Here is a 14,991-nt window from a genome sequence, read left to right as displayed (position 1 = left end):
AGTCATTTGCTTCTCTTTGCTTTGTCTCCTTCTAACTGTATCTGTGAGAGGGTTTTCTATAAACTCCAAAGCCATTTCAAAAAAAAGACTTGAAGGACAGTGAAGTCTCAAGAGCTAAGATGAGACTTTTAGCTATGGGTCTTTTCTAAACTCTCTGCAGCAGAGACTCTGACTGTCGAACTTGAAGTCTTCACCCTGAGGTCATTCTGTAGTGTGGTCCAGCTTAAGTTCTCTACACCATCTTCCAAGATTCCTCTATTTCTCTATCAAGGAAATTATTGAACAGGAAAAGAGACTTTAGCATTTTTTATAGTGCCTTATAATTTTTTAAAGGTTGTGATGCAGAAGTTGGATACCAGAGTAAAGTTTATCTTTCATTGCCATCTACTATCAATATTAATCTCCCTGGTGAATATTGATATTAATAATAAAAGTAATAAGCACTGTTCATTAAAAAAGTTGCCTTCTTAGTGCTGGTTATCATGTTCTTGGCCTGTCATGGACAATCTCATATCTATTTTCCTCCCCAGTGGCTAAGGACTGGCCAGAGTGGTCATAGACTCCCAGGGGGAGAACCAGCTACTGTCATTTTGCTAAATGGATATAACATCCATCCACCTTCTAAATACTAGGAGTCGGGTGGGGGTGAAGGGTAGATTTAATTACCTTAACTAATTTAATTAAAATAAAATCTATTCATGTACTAAGGGAATTTAAATATATGTGTGTGCACGAGTGACTGTGGTCATGGGTCTCTGTGCTCACTGTGTAGCTCCGTTCTAAACTAAAAGGCTAATAGTAAATGTTTATTGTTAGGACTTCTTTTACTGTGATTTCCTTTTCCTTGAATTTTTCTGGGTAGAGTTATTTCCATTCCCCCAGACAACACCTTATTTTCTTTATACAATAAGAGAGAATAAATAGTGAGCAGTACTGAGTATAGTTGTGATTTTCATCATTTGAGTTAACTTTTTATTTTTACAATTTGAATTACATCTCTAGCAATGTTGTATCTTCCCCAACCTCCCCCCTCCCCCAGTTTATATTTGCATCAGATCCAGGTGACCTGCCTGACTTCCTGTATTCTTCTGTACCTCTTCTGGCTTCCTTTTCTATCTTCTCACTTGCTGCTCATAAGGACATCTCTTGAAAATAGTGCATTAACTACTGTGTCTCTCCAGCCGATTTGTGAGGATTAATTAGTTGGCATCTATAAAATGCTCTCAGGTAATTCTTTATGATGTATTATTGCTTTTAAATTTTAGTGGCTTCCATATGTCAAGCTGTTTTTATGTCACTGTCCCCATTTCTCTCTCTTATGAAATGCTTTGTAAAATTATTTTAAAGACATTTCATAAAATAAAATTTAAGAAATGTAAAAGTTGTTTTCTTTTGTTACAGAAAGAAAGGATTTGATATTAAATGGGTAGATGATACACATGCCTTAGGAGTTTTCTCCAGTCCAATCACAGGTATATGTCTAGTGACTCCCAGGAATTCCAGGTCCCTTCTGTTTATTTTCTCCTGCTACTTTGTTTTTATTTCCCTTCTATTCCAGACAAACTTTGCTCAGCCAGTATCTGTAGTAGAATAAACACTGGCTTTTGAGGCATGTGGCCTAGTATGCACATGCTCTCTCCCTCTTCTCTTTAATCCAACACTTGGTATTTGTAGAGGTAGGCACTTCCTCCCAGGCCATTTGCACACATAAATGTCAGACATGACAAAGACCAAAGTGAGACTAAATTTTACACCATTTTTTCTTTCAGACAAATGAGTTAGAAATAGAATCCTACATAATTCTACTGTAATAGCTACTCTCTGAATATATGGTTGGTCTTTTATACACAGACATACCCTGGACTCATGATAGCACTTATGCAGAGGACACCACAGCAGTCAGAGGTGCTGGATTGAGTTCCTGTCTGAACCATCTTTAGAGCATGAATTTGCCTGGGCCAGATATTTTTGGCTTTATAGATTCTGTCCTTACCTAACTGGATTATTGTCATAAGAAAGCAGCCACAGTGTGCAAATGAGCATGGCTCTGTTTCATGCAGTTTTATTTACAGAAGCAAAAAGCCCAGTGGCTGCAATTGGTTTGATCCATGTTCTAAAGTAATCATTACCCTACTACTGTTTACAGATTTTCTATATTGTATGGTTTTTTTTTTCTTGCCATGAAAACCAACAAACATAACTTCTGGGGGAAAATGCTTTGTAAGAAGTAGCCCTAAATTTTCACAAGCATCACTTTACTTCCTTCCATCTGTTCTTCTTTGCAGCTCGAGATGCCCTGGGTATTAAACATACCATGGTGAAGATCCGGCCCTTGTCACAGGCCACCAGAGCAGCCAAGGCCAAAGCTAGAGCTTGTGCTGGTGAGCCTGTAACCTCTCTGCCTTTGTTCCTTATTAATGCTGAAGTTACTGTTTTTCCAGCAGTTTCTCACGATCCAGAGTTCTATAGACATTGTGTTTTTATGTTAATATTTCTATTGGTGTGTTCTTAAGATTAAAAAAAAGATCATGTTGGAAATACACCCTTTGAGCAACGACTTGAAGTGGCTAAAGGCAAGCAGCACAGAAACCAGATTCTAATGACACCACTGCCTCGTTTACCTGATGCAGTTTGATAGACTTGCTGTAAGAAACTGTGTTAATGCAGATAACGAAGCCAGGGTTGTTTGTGCTTTGCTGTACTAATTTCCTTGGATCATCATCTATCAGGGCTGTATTAATTACTGCTGATACTGCCCTTGTTAGTCTGTTTTGTATGTTAATTACTGAGTTAAATCACTTGGAGCTGTAGTGGTTTCTCTTCCTTACTGCCTCTTACTCCTTTTTTTCCCTCTAGAGTTTCTCCAGCCAGCAAAGGAGCGACCTGAGACTTCAGCAGCCTTAGCCAGAAGGCTGGTCATTAGTGCCCTTGGGGTTCGAAGCAAACAGAGCAAAGCTGAACGGGAGGCTGAGCTCAGGAAGCTGCAGGAAGCCAGAGGTGAGCTGACTGGTGTTCTCTGGTCCACAAGGGCTTCACTGTGAGGCACATATTGAAGAAGAAAAAGAATAACGTGCCTTCCATCTTGTTTTCTTTTTCAAGAAGCCTCTCAAATGTATAGATGGTATTCTTAAACCTTACATTCAGGATCTGTCTTCTGTTTAGACAAGGCATCTAGTTTCTGAGAGATAGGCTGTGCTTTCTCAACTCATTCCTGGCTTTTCTGCAGTTAGTTCCAAACAAGAAAAAGAAAAGAAAAAATTTTTCCTCTGAAGACTTCAGTCTCCCAGGCCTTGTTTTCTGTGGTTTTTTACTGGTTCATGACCACCATGACAGTGCCACAGTGTAATCAGATGGCTTAGATCTTTGGTAGAAGGCAAGTTAAGGCAGAGACAGCAACTGATATCAATGATAATAATCATAAGAGGAATTTTGTCTTCTTAAGACAGTCTGGAATAGATTCACCTGTCTTCTGATGACTTTCTACCACCCACGAGTTCTCAGAAAATATTTCTACAGATCCATAAGCAGGGTTTTTCTTATAGTTTGGTGTTAAGGTTAAAATATATCTCCTCTTTATAGGCTCTGAATTCTAGGTAAAGACTTGGACTCAGGCTTGACACAGAAGTATTTTTTAAACAGCCTTCGAACTTTAGACAAGTTCTTTGCCTTTACCCAAGATCTATAGAATCAGTGAAAACCATTCTGAAAATTCTACTTACCAAAAAGTGACTTCATTTTTCCTTTAAACCAATTGAAGTTTCAAACTGCTTGTGTATTGCCAGTCTAACAAGGCCATTAATACTTGTGTCCACTATGCTTTGGTGATAGCAGGCAGCTTTCGGACTCTCGGCTGCACCAGCCAGATAACCAGTGAGTGAGAGCATCATGGCAGGTGCTAGAGTCTCAGAAGTGAACACAACTAATTTACCTTAACAATCATAATGAGGCAGTTCTGTTTTCTAACGCATTGTTCATTCAAAGGTTTCTTACAGGGTTTATTTAGAAAAAGGAAAGGATTGCTCTTGCCTTTATTGGTGGCAAATAATAGAACTGGGTCAAAGAATGTACAGTATTCCTAATCCTTGTACTTACTGGTTATCTCTAAAGAAAGTGACTCTAGCAATGTAGCTGCAGTTGTCTCTGAGGGTGAGGAAAGGAGCCTGGGGGTGTAGTAGCTATGTTGTCAGACCCTTGGGTTCAGTTCCAGCACTGAACAAAAACAAACAAAAGGAGTTGAGGGTAATGACAGGCATCTAATAAAGAATGGACTCCTTTAGCTGTTTGTCATGCCTTCTTTGTAAGTGGAATATCACCTGTCTCTCTACAAATACTCCTGCTATTGCTTTGCTTAGATGAGATCTCCTGAGTGAGTGTTCTCTCTTTCTCAGCAGGCAGATCAGCATGCTGCTTCTCTTGAAGTATTTGTTTTAAATGCTTTGCTATCCAAAGGACATCACTGTGGTGCAGTTTAAAAGTGAGACTGTTGACTGAGTGACTTTTGTTTGTTTTTGAAACAGTTTACTTTGTACTCCTGACTGGCTTAGAACTTACAATGTAGCCTAGGTTGCCTTTGAATTTATGGCAGGCCTACATCAGATTCTGAGGTGCTGAGATTATAGATGTGAGCCACCATGCTACATTCTCTGTTGCTTTTTAAAATGGAGACTATTTCGTTGCTTGTTTGTTTATCTGAGGTGATGCTCTCACAGTGTTACCTGTGCTGAACCTAAACTTGTAATCATTCTGCCTCAGCTTCTCAGCTCCTCTGCTAACTGGAGCTCAAGAGGCTTTTGGTTGCAATTAAGAGACCAACTGGGTTGGTTCTTTCTATATATCATGTTTGGATTACAGAAGACCATTCTGTCATTCCACATCACAGCTCTTCTGTTCTTTGTGTCTGGAAAAATGAAGATGGGGAGTGTCTTTTACTAGCATCCTTTTGAATTAAGCAATCTCATGGAGTTGTATGGAGCCTAGGTTCTCACTTAATGTGTTTTGTTCCTCTTCTTAAATCTTAGAGTCCAGTGGTGACTGTATGCACTAAGCAAAGCTCATATACTTTCAGATACTTTAAGCAATGGCTTTTCCTGCACTCTCCCACTTCTCTGCCTTTCCCTCTGTGTGGTATTAGGATTAAATGCAGGGCCAGTGCAAGGCAGGCCCTCTGTCACTGAGCTGTACACTGCTGCTGCTGCTCTCCTTTTATTTCTGATGGTTTCCAGTGTAAGAAATGGTTAAAAGGGTTGCGTTGGTAGGCACTGGAAGGAGACTCCCAAGTAGAAACTCTGGTGGTGGTGTCTTCATACCTCTGATGCAAGATGCTGTCTTCAGTTTGGAGCTGCCCATGAAGCTAGGTGACAATCAGTCATAGGCTACCACCTAAGAAAAGGGAAGGGGGATTTCAGTGCAGGCTTTTCCAGTTATTACTTCTATAGACAAATTTTGATGTCCCCAGAGAATGCACTTCTTTTTAGTTATAGATACCAAAGATTAGCACCTTTAACTGACAGAAATTTTTCTCCTGTTTGATATAAGTCTGTATGGTAGTTTAAACTTGTCTCTCCCTCCCTTTTTCCTTACTAGGAATCCAGAACATCTGGACATCATTCTTTACCCTCAGCTTTTTACTGTAAAGACCAAAGGCAGATCACTAAGGAAATAAAGAAACCTGGGCTGCAATAGAGCCGTTGCCACCAACTAATCATGTGGCCCTGATGTCTTATCACTCTTTCTGTCCAGCTTCCAACTAGTAATCAACTAGCAATGCTTGGAGAGGGTTTTGGTTTTTTGGAATTTTTTTTTTTTTTTTTTGGTTTTTTTGAGTACAACATACAACATAATTTAATGTTTAAAAAAGTGCTTTACAAATTCAAGATATGGTTCTGTTTTCTGTGTTATAATATGACATGAGTATTGACAAGAGTATATTATGTATTGCTGTCCTTCCGTTACACATAACAGATGTACCTAATCAGTCATGGCATTCTCCCTTGGCAGGTACTTGCCAGTTGATCAGAATTAGCATGGACCGAAATCTATTTGCTATTCTGTTATAGATCCTTTCATTAATATATGATAATCTAACCCTTCTTTGTCCTCCATGAAGAATTTTATTGACTGCCAGGGTGTTGAGAACAAAAAAAGATACATAACATGTGCTTATTGTCTCTATATATGAATGATATTGATTACTTTGATTTTTTTCTTCATAAATGTTAGTATTTTACTCTGAACTTTCTCCACCCTGCCCCTAAAAGAGTTGAACATATCTAATCATTTGATAGGTTCTATCAAAATTCTCTTGATAAAATTGTCTATCCTACTTGGATTCTCCTGACCTTTTAGTGGAACAGCTTGTACCTCAGTCCTTTAAGGGAGATCCACTAAAGCTGAAGGTGTTGAGGAAAAGGAAGTGCCAAATCACTTACAGCAAATCACACTGTGTGGATCAAAAGATAAAAACCTTTACTGCATTGTTCTTGAGCATGAGCAGAGTCTCTTGGTCCAGGAGAGTACGCAACAGATCAGAACTGTGCTGAGTGGGAAATGGAAGCGTAGATCATCCTTGAGTGCTTTGGCTTTTATTTAATCAGGTGTTTTCAACCAGTGATTCATGCTGAATGATGAAACCACTCATTGGTAAAGGTAAAGGACTCAACACAGGAGTATCTGGGACATTTTCCTGTGTTCTCTATTCCAGATATTTGATTGCTGACTAAAATTAGAAATGTATGTCATTGCTCCTCAGAATAAGTTGTTCTCTCATCTTCAAAGTCTGCTATAATTTTATTTCATAATTCCACCTCATTCTTAGGAGTAGGTGATTAACTGGCTGGTTCTAAAAGGCCAAGCATTTGGCTCATAGGTCTAAAGCAGAAGAAGTAAATACTTTATTCATTTAGTTCGATTTATTAAATCACTACAAACTTAGAGTCATCTTTGGACGGCACTTTCTCTTTTGTAGTGAAGCAGATTTACCCGTGGTAGCTAATTCTGGGAAACCTTGTACTCTCCATTATTCTGCAGTGTTGATTACTGACCCATAATCAGATTTTCAGGAGATTTTCATGTTTTTTTCCTGCCCTATTATCTGAAATTCACTTCATTTCTAACCATATAAATATGTGAAAAAATTGCAAAGGTATAATGTTTATCTTTTTTTTGTTTTTGGTTGCTTCTAAATCAGAGACAAAAATGTCAGCACTAGGACTAACTGACCACTTCAAGTGTTGCTAAAATAGACAGCACGTGGTCCTTGTGCTTATACACTGCAGATCATTCTCCAGTTAAATGGGTTCTGATGAGATCTGGGTTACATTTTCCTAGAACACTGATGAGCATATAAATACTTGATAAACTTTGTGTAAAGCCTTGCTACAATTAAGAGTCTGCTTATACTACTCCTTTCTCTTGATCTACCAAGTCTGTCAGGGAATAAAGGAAGGCAATTAAATTTGCCCAGGCTTGTTCTCCACAAAGCTTGCTGATTATTACTCTGTAGGTGGCGACAAGTGGGTTTTGTGATCATTTTTTTAAGTGCCCAAGTAAATTTTGAAAGTCTTTAATTTGCAGCCCTTCTCTTTCCTTCCCTTTTCTTATCAAATAAAGCATGACCCCAGAGTGTTCCCTCTCTGTCTTCAGCACCTCTCTTTCCTCAGTGAGAAGCAGTAACTGAAACTCCCTGACTTGAGTCAGCTTGCTCAACAGGCATTTCTGTCTCTGCTTTCACACTGGGAGTGGATGCCCTCAGGGCAGTTTATGGAAGTGGTTCAGATTAGACTAATGTTCTGTTCTCTTTTGCCCTCTTGTCCTACTGCTGCTGTGGGTGAGCTGTTTGCACGTTTTACTTTGGAGGCGATGTTAATGACAGCTTTTTCCATACATCCAGCCTTGTAATATCTTCTTTTGATAAAGGGACATGTTTCCTTCAGTTAAGTTTTTCACATGCCTTTACTTTTCTTTTGATATTTTCAGATGCCAAGATAGTGGGAAGTATGCTACTTAAAAATAAGAAGGGTTTCACCCTCAGTGCTTCCTGATAATTGAGCCTTAGCAAGTCAGGTTCTCCAATCTTCTGTTCCCTGTCTCAGGGGGGATCACCTAGAAGACCCATTTGACTTGTATACTCTGTTTCATATGCTTCAGGTTTTACCTCTTCTTTGTGCTTCTCAGTTGTTTTCATGTTTTACTATGAGAATTTACGCACACATGCACATGCTTGGATGAGAGTTAGGAGTTAGGGGATTTTTTGTTAGCAAGCATTCAACACTAGACATACTTCAGAATTGTGACTTTACATTGATGACACAGTGTCTGTATTATATGTTTTATAATAACAAAAGCAAACATATTAACACTGATGTTCCTTAAGCAAAGTATGTAACAAGTCACATGTTAGGTTAGGTTTGCTACCAGAAATGAATTTTGATCCAAACTTTAAAATAAAAACAAAAACTTTATTTTCAGAACTGTTTTGATTTAGAACTTGTGGAATTACAGGCTGGTCATATTTTTCTGTTTATGGATAATCTTTCTGATTTATTTCCTATCTTAATGAAAATTTTGAGTTCTGGCAAATAATTTTCCTGATTTCTGTTTTTCTTTGGAATCCACAACCAGTTTTTTATTTATTTCATCCACTGCTGTTTTGCATTTAAATCTTCCCTGACTTGTCTCTTTTTAAGATTCAGAACCATGCTGCTTCCTAGGAAATCCTGGCAAACTTCAGATAAGTCCATTACCCTTGGCATTGCTCATGGAGATCCGCAGCCAACCCAAGCCTGCCTGCTTTGCAGCTGAATCCTTGGGCATAGTATTAATCAGCTTCAGTTTGTAGTTGTTGATCCTCATTTGTTGCCGTTTGTAACTTTGTTGCTATATTCAGATGATGCCACAAGATGGTGCCCAAATAGCAAGGAATTTCTCTCTCACATTCCCATCCAACTTCCTTCCCCTTAAAGTACAGTCAACTGTAATTCAGAGATTTTGTAAGTGATTTTCATGTTTTGAGATAGCAGGTGTTAATTCTAAACTCACCTTGATTTCTGCAGTCCACATGGTTCATGACTTGAAAACTTTTATAGACATTGTCAATCTGAAATGAGAACTCTTAAAAAGAAACATTTATTTTTAATGAAAACCTAAGTTTCTATATTAAAAATAATTAAAGGTAAATTGCACAATTAGTGTATTTTTGTCTTAAAAAATAATTACTCTTTTTTCTTCATTTTATATGAGGGTTATTTTTTCTTACTGGAGTAGACCCTAGGACAGTGGTTTTCAAGCTGTGGGTTGACCCTTTTGTGGGCCAAACAACCCTTTTGCAGGGGTCACCCAACACCACTGGACACAGACATTTACATTGCAGTTTATAACAGTAGCAAAGTTACAGTTATGAAGTAGCACAGAAATAATTTTATGATGGGGTCAGCACAATATGAGGAACTGTATTAAAGGATCGCAACATTGGAAAGGTTGAGAACCACTACTCTAGAACATTTCTGGTTCCTAGAAGTGCTTTGAGACTCTATAAGTTATTTCTTATTAAACGTATGGTAGAAAAATAGTGAGACCCATGAGATACTGCTGCCATCTGAGTAGTTTGGGAGATTAAACACATTGGTAGCTCAGTGGTTAAGATCATTGGCTGCTCTTCCAAGGACGTGGGTCTGACTCCCAGTACCCAGCTCTTCAGAGGATCTGGATTCAATTCCTAGTACCACATCATGCCTTAAACCATTTGTTACTATAGTTCCAAGGGATCCAACACTCTTTCCTTGCCTCTAAAGACAGTAGGTATGTAGGTGGTACATAGACACACATATGGGCAAAATACTTATACACACACAAAAATAAAATATATTCTTAATTCCTATTGAAATGTTGTAATAAAAGATCAATAGACAAGAAATAATGGACAGTTGTTTGGAAGCACCAAACATGCCTGAAAGGTAGACTTAACTACCCACTAGCAAGACCAGCAGCTGAGTTCCTCTAGGTTCTGACTTATCAATATAGTTTTAATTTTTCTCAGATCTTGTTATTCAAAAATAATATAGTAGGAGTCTGGGGAAATGGCTCATTGTGTGAAGATACTTGTCACTAATCCTGTGCTCTGAGTTTAAGCTCCAAGGCCTACCTAATAGGAGAGAACTGACTCCTACAAACAACAAACTGAAGCAGAGGCCATGGAAGAATGCTGCTTACTGACTTGCTTCTCTTGGCTTGTTCAGAGGCGCTCCCACCCACAGTGGTCCAGCCCTCCCATGTCAGTCACTGATGAAAAATAGAAGCCTCACTGACTTGCCTCCTGGGCAGTTGATAAAGCATTTTCTCAGTGGAGGCTCCCTCTTCCCAGATAACCTAAGCCTGTGTCAGATTCAACAGCACTAAGCACTCAGTTGACCTGAGCTGGAGCCTAGTGGTACAGTTTGTGTTTAGTGTGTGGGGCCTTGAGTTTTATCCTAGACTTGGCAAAGAGAAAAACAAAGTAAAACAAAAGAGTAATACGAATTCTTTAAAGCACTTGGAAAGCTAAAAAGATGTTAACCTGGGCTCAGGTGAAAGGTGATCAGGCAGTCTCCATTGTGAATAATGTTTGTCTTGTAATTTAATTAAAGGAAACTCACTATGTGAAATATATAATCATATGATGAACATTGACCTTTATTTACAGAAAGAAAACGGTTGGAAGCCAAGCAACGGGAAGACATCTGGGAAGGTAGAGACCAATCTGTGGTTTGAACATCACTTACTCAAAGGAATGAATTCATGAATTACGAAGTGTTTGATATTCTTGAGACAAGAGGATCTTTCCAGGGCTGTGTACATGCAGATGAACATGTTAAAGAAAACGTGAACAAGACACAAGACTGGAGGGCTTAGAGAGAATGAGGAGTCCAGTCCTCACTCCTAAATCCCGGACCTGTCCACTGTAGAGATGTTAGAAAGGAACTATCTATCGAAGGAAGGAAAATGGAAGACGTGGCTTCCAAGAGTCCTGTGTGGAGCAGATTATGTTAGTGTGGGCCACGTCTCCAGGACGTCTGAAGCAAATGTAAAGCAAAACAGAGGATTCAAGCCTGCAGTGATAGGAGCCGGAGGTCCATGGCCGGGTGCTCCTTAGTACTTCACAGAGTTGAGCACTGCAGGATTAGGGACAGCTGTAAGGGGGAGTGGAAGCAGCTCAGCAGCTCCAGACATGAGTGCCTGGTGCACTCGGCACGTACAGAGACTGCACTGCTGGCCCCAGAACTCCAGAGCCACTGAACCACAGCACATCGTGGGTATTTGGACTCCAGAGTGTGTATTGAGCTTGGTGTCTGGTACTGCTCCAGCTGCACAGCAGCCAGGGGCTGTTTCCTTCCTTCCTCACAAAAACCAGTCCTAGGGAGCTGAGTGCCAGCTCCAGTTTAATCAGTGATACGTTGTGAGAGGGAGAAATTAAAGGCTATTTTATAACAAATTATTATGGTGCTTATAAAATTTGACCTCCACCCAAAAACCAACAACGGAAGAAGAAAACAGAAAAACCTGTAGAAGAGTGAGTTCTCTAGTCTTCATGTCTGATGCTGTGTGTGGTTAAACTGGTGTTAATTTTCATCAGCCCAGTGAGTATAGCACACACGTCTTTTCAGCCCTAGAGTAGCTCCCTAAGTAACCATCCTGGCAGTTCTGTGTGGCAGCTTCTTTTGCCTTTATCTCCTCATGCATCTTCCCTCCAACCTCTTGCATTTTTCCATAGCTGTCAAATCTGACACCCTATAGGAAGCATCTGGTACACAGTATGTTCTCAGTAAGATCTTTGCCTGTGCCAGAGGGGCTTGGCGAGCAGCCCCAGACCATCCAATGATGAGCCGCCAGGATAAAATAAACACCTTTAGACGGTGACGTTTCCAAAAGGACATGGTCAAGTCAGAGCCTCCAACTCAGGCCTTTGTGTCTCATATCTGCCTTCTTGGTGGTTTTGGAAAGTAGTTCTGTGCTGAAGAAACGGCAGTGCTCGTCTTTGAGGTGCTGAAGTGGCAGGAACTGGTGTCACATTGTGTTTTTAACTAGGGCAGAAGCTTCTTTTTATACCCATGACAGTGATGGATTACTAGCTTTGTCTAGAACATGGTAGAATGGGGGCTCTTAGAGTATCCCTCAGATGACACTGGCCTTGGATCTGAGTCCTGACCTGTCCTTGTTGCTAGTCCCATCTTGGAGCTCTGTCACAGTTCTTCAGCATTGTTTCTTCATTCCAGGTTTGCTTTTCCAGTGGCCTGTACGGTGCCACCATTCCGTATGTGGGGAAATACATGGTTTTCTTGATCCTCTTTTTCTACTTAAGACTTTGGCTTCCATTTGTAGGGTCTATGCTCTGTTTTTTACTCAATTAACTATACTCTGAACAGTGAATATACTGAAAGAAAATACCAAGAATTTTAGTATTGGCTTTTATTTTTTGTTATATATTTATTAATATAATATATTATAAACATATTTTCTCTTGTATGTTACGTTACTTTATTTTTTGTTATATTATTCTTAATTTTATATATGTCTGAATTCCTAGTAGAGGCCAGAAGCGTGTGTTAGATCTCCTGAGACTGGAATTACAGTTGGTTATGAGCCATCACACGGATGTTGGGAATTGTGCCTGGGTCCTCTTGAAGACCCAGTGCGCTAGCGCCAGCATGGCTTTATACTCAGAAACACTTTTAAGGCACACACTTGCCATGTTTTCACACCCTACCCCATGACCATGGCCACACGTGTTACACAGCATTCACCTCTGAGCTACACTCCCGGGCTGGATTTTTGAAGGTTAAGAGTGACCTTGAGGATGAAAAAGAGAGATAAAAGCAACAATTCTTGTCACCCATCTGTGAAAGAACTTCCTGTTAGCTGCTTTATGCTCTTCCTCCAAAGGCATTGTTAAAATATATTACTCAGTTTTTAAAGAAGTCTCATCATTCCAAAACAAATGCTTTTTCATTCTAACAGTAGTATTCTAGCAACTTAGCTGTCTGATAGTCAGCTACTTTTAAGTCAACATTTGAAAGTTACGGAACATTGCTGTTTTACTTCTAATTGAAAATGTGCTTTTTGCTTACATTACTCTTGTTGGGGATGCTCTGTATTGGTCAGTGGTAAGAAGTCCCAACCATGGCCCAAGCTTGTCCATGTAGGATCAAATCTTTGGCTATATCTAAGTGGAACTTTTATAAGAGGAGTTAATGGAGAGCACCCACCATGTGGCTGCTACTGTTTCATGGAGCAGACCTCTCTAAAGTAAGGAGAACGGGTGGCTGCTGTGAAAGAAATGTTAGCTATAGAGGATGACATCTCTCCACTCTGCATATATGTTTTGTGCATGGTAAACATCTAAATCTCAGGGTTATGTAGAATTTCTAGTAGAAAGTTACAGTCCCTAGGGATTCTAGTTTTCTCTTCATAGTGTGAACGTCTGTAGCATTAGCTTAGCTTTTGAGAAGAACTTCCGAGCCTTTCTCTGAGGCGCACAGGGTGCCAAGGTGAAAGTCTTCTGAGGTTTTTGGTTCTGTCTGGAATTTGGTGGTTGGTATTCTGTTAACATTCCTCATCTAGTTATAGGTCATGCCAGCCACCAGCCTTCCCGTGCCTTCCCCTTTCAACTCCAGTTTAACAGCACAGCCCTTGTATAGCTTTTTCCAGGAATTAGAACTGGCTGCACCTACCAGTCGTATGATGTGGGTCGGAAAGCTGATGCCAGTGCTGGTGGCTGTCTGCCTGGCCTGCTTTTTCTGGCCTCATGGAAACTAGACCCAACAAGAAGGTGAGGGTAACCCCCCTGCCCAGGTCTAGTCATCAACTCGCCACCCCACCCCACCCCTAGCTAGTTGCACATTCTTTTGCAGACCATTAGCTTCATGTGAGTATAACGACACTGTTTGCTAGATCCAACAGGAAATCAGTCCTTCCCTTGTTTATCTAAACTGTTAAACCAAAATAGGCTTCCTATGCCAGATGAAGGAGATGACAGAACGGAGGAGGCAGAAAAAGGCACTTTTTGTTCACAGAAGGTACCCCAAAACATGTCATTTGACTATCGGGGTAGCTCTTGTAATTTGGGGAGAATATTGTAATCAGTTCTATCTGCTACCATCTCCCTTGCCTTTGTAGTCTCTATTATAAAAGTCTTCAGTCTTTGGGTTGCACCTTCTCATTCCTCCCTTTCACCTCACAACCTTTCTGACCCCGAGGTTCATTGTTGTCCTTAGGCAGTGTAACTGTGAAGCAGGTTAGTGTGTGACTTAAACGTAATGGGGTGGGCTGTCCCAAGGAATGTGTTCTGTGCATTGTCCAGCTCTGGAGGGAACAGGGTGCAGTGCACTGGACGCTGCAGAAGCACAGCTGGTCTGGTCTTTGTAGCAGCCCATAATGAGCAACCTTTATTGGCATTATTAGACCTAGAAGGATTGTCTGTATGTCAGTGGGGAAAAGGTCCAGACATGCTCAGGAAGACCCCAGGTCTTATACCACCTGAGCAGGAGCAGAGAACAGCCACCTCACATGGATGGTAGCCTTTCCCAGGTTCTGTCCTGGACTAAATTAAGACTAAAAGGCTCACTTCTTGTGTCCTCCGTCTTCTGTTCCTAACTCTATGAGACCTGTCTTATGTTCCTGCAGAGGTGCTTGATTGACCAATCTTTTTCTCAGTTGCAAATGTTTGTTTAAGGTGAAGTGGCCTTGGTTAAATCTGACGTTTAGGCTAATCCTGCAATGTGAGTGATTCTAAGACACTGGACTGCCTACCAGAAGACATGGGCATCCTGTTGTCTCCCTTGGCGGAGGTCCTTGGAGGCTGAATTTATGTGACCTCAGCTGTCTTCTTGATTTCTTGCTACTCTGCAGGAAAGGCCCTGTCTTATTCTATGAAACTTGCCCCCCCTCCCCCAGCCCCAGTAATTGGGGTGTTGATCCATCAGGAAATGGAAGAGTCCTGAGGGCTCAGGGGTATTAGAAACA

The 14,991-nt window shown here is 40.4% G+C and overlaps 1 protein-coding gene across 3 annotated transcripts in view; it reads left to right on the top strand.

The window, feature by feature from the left end:
• The window catches only part of R3HCC1L (R3H domain and coiled-coil containing 1 like), a 78,896-nt gene extending 66,563 nt beyond the window's left edge, over positions 1 to 12,333 (top strand). For 2 of the 3 annotated variants that reach the window (XM_080911738.1, XM_080911739.1), the window contains exons 4-7: positions 1,402 to 1,472; positions 2,286 to 2,381; positions 2,857 to 2,997; positions 10,676 to 12,333. In XM_080911738.1, the coding sequence (XP_080767864.1) occupies positions 1,402 to 1,472; positions 2,286 to 2,381; positions 2,857 to 2,997; positions 10,676 to 10,743 (376 nt within the window). In that variant the 3' untranslated portion in view covers positions 10,744 to 12,333. Of the gene's footprint in view, positions 1 to 1,401; positions 1,473 to 2,285; positions 2,382 to 2,856; positions 2,998 to 10,675 lie in introns of those variants that run through there. The other variant, XR_013974930.1, reaches the window with a different exon arrangement.
• The last annotated feature ends 2,658 nt before the right edge of the window (positions 12,334 to 14,991 follow it).

Source organism: Micromys minutus (assembly GCF_963924665.1).
Source record: "Micromys minutus genome assembly, chromosome: 2".
Taxonomy (NCBI): Eukaryota; Metazoa; Chordata; class Mammalia; order Rodentia; family Muridae; genus Micromys; species Micromys minutus.
Note: the sequence above shows the minus strand (reverse complement) of the source record. Positions and strands in the feature narration are given on the sequence as shown.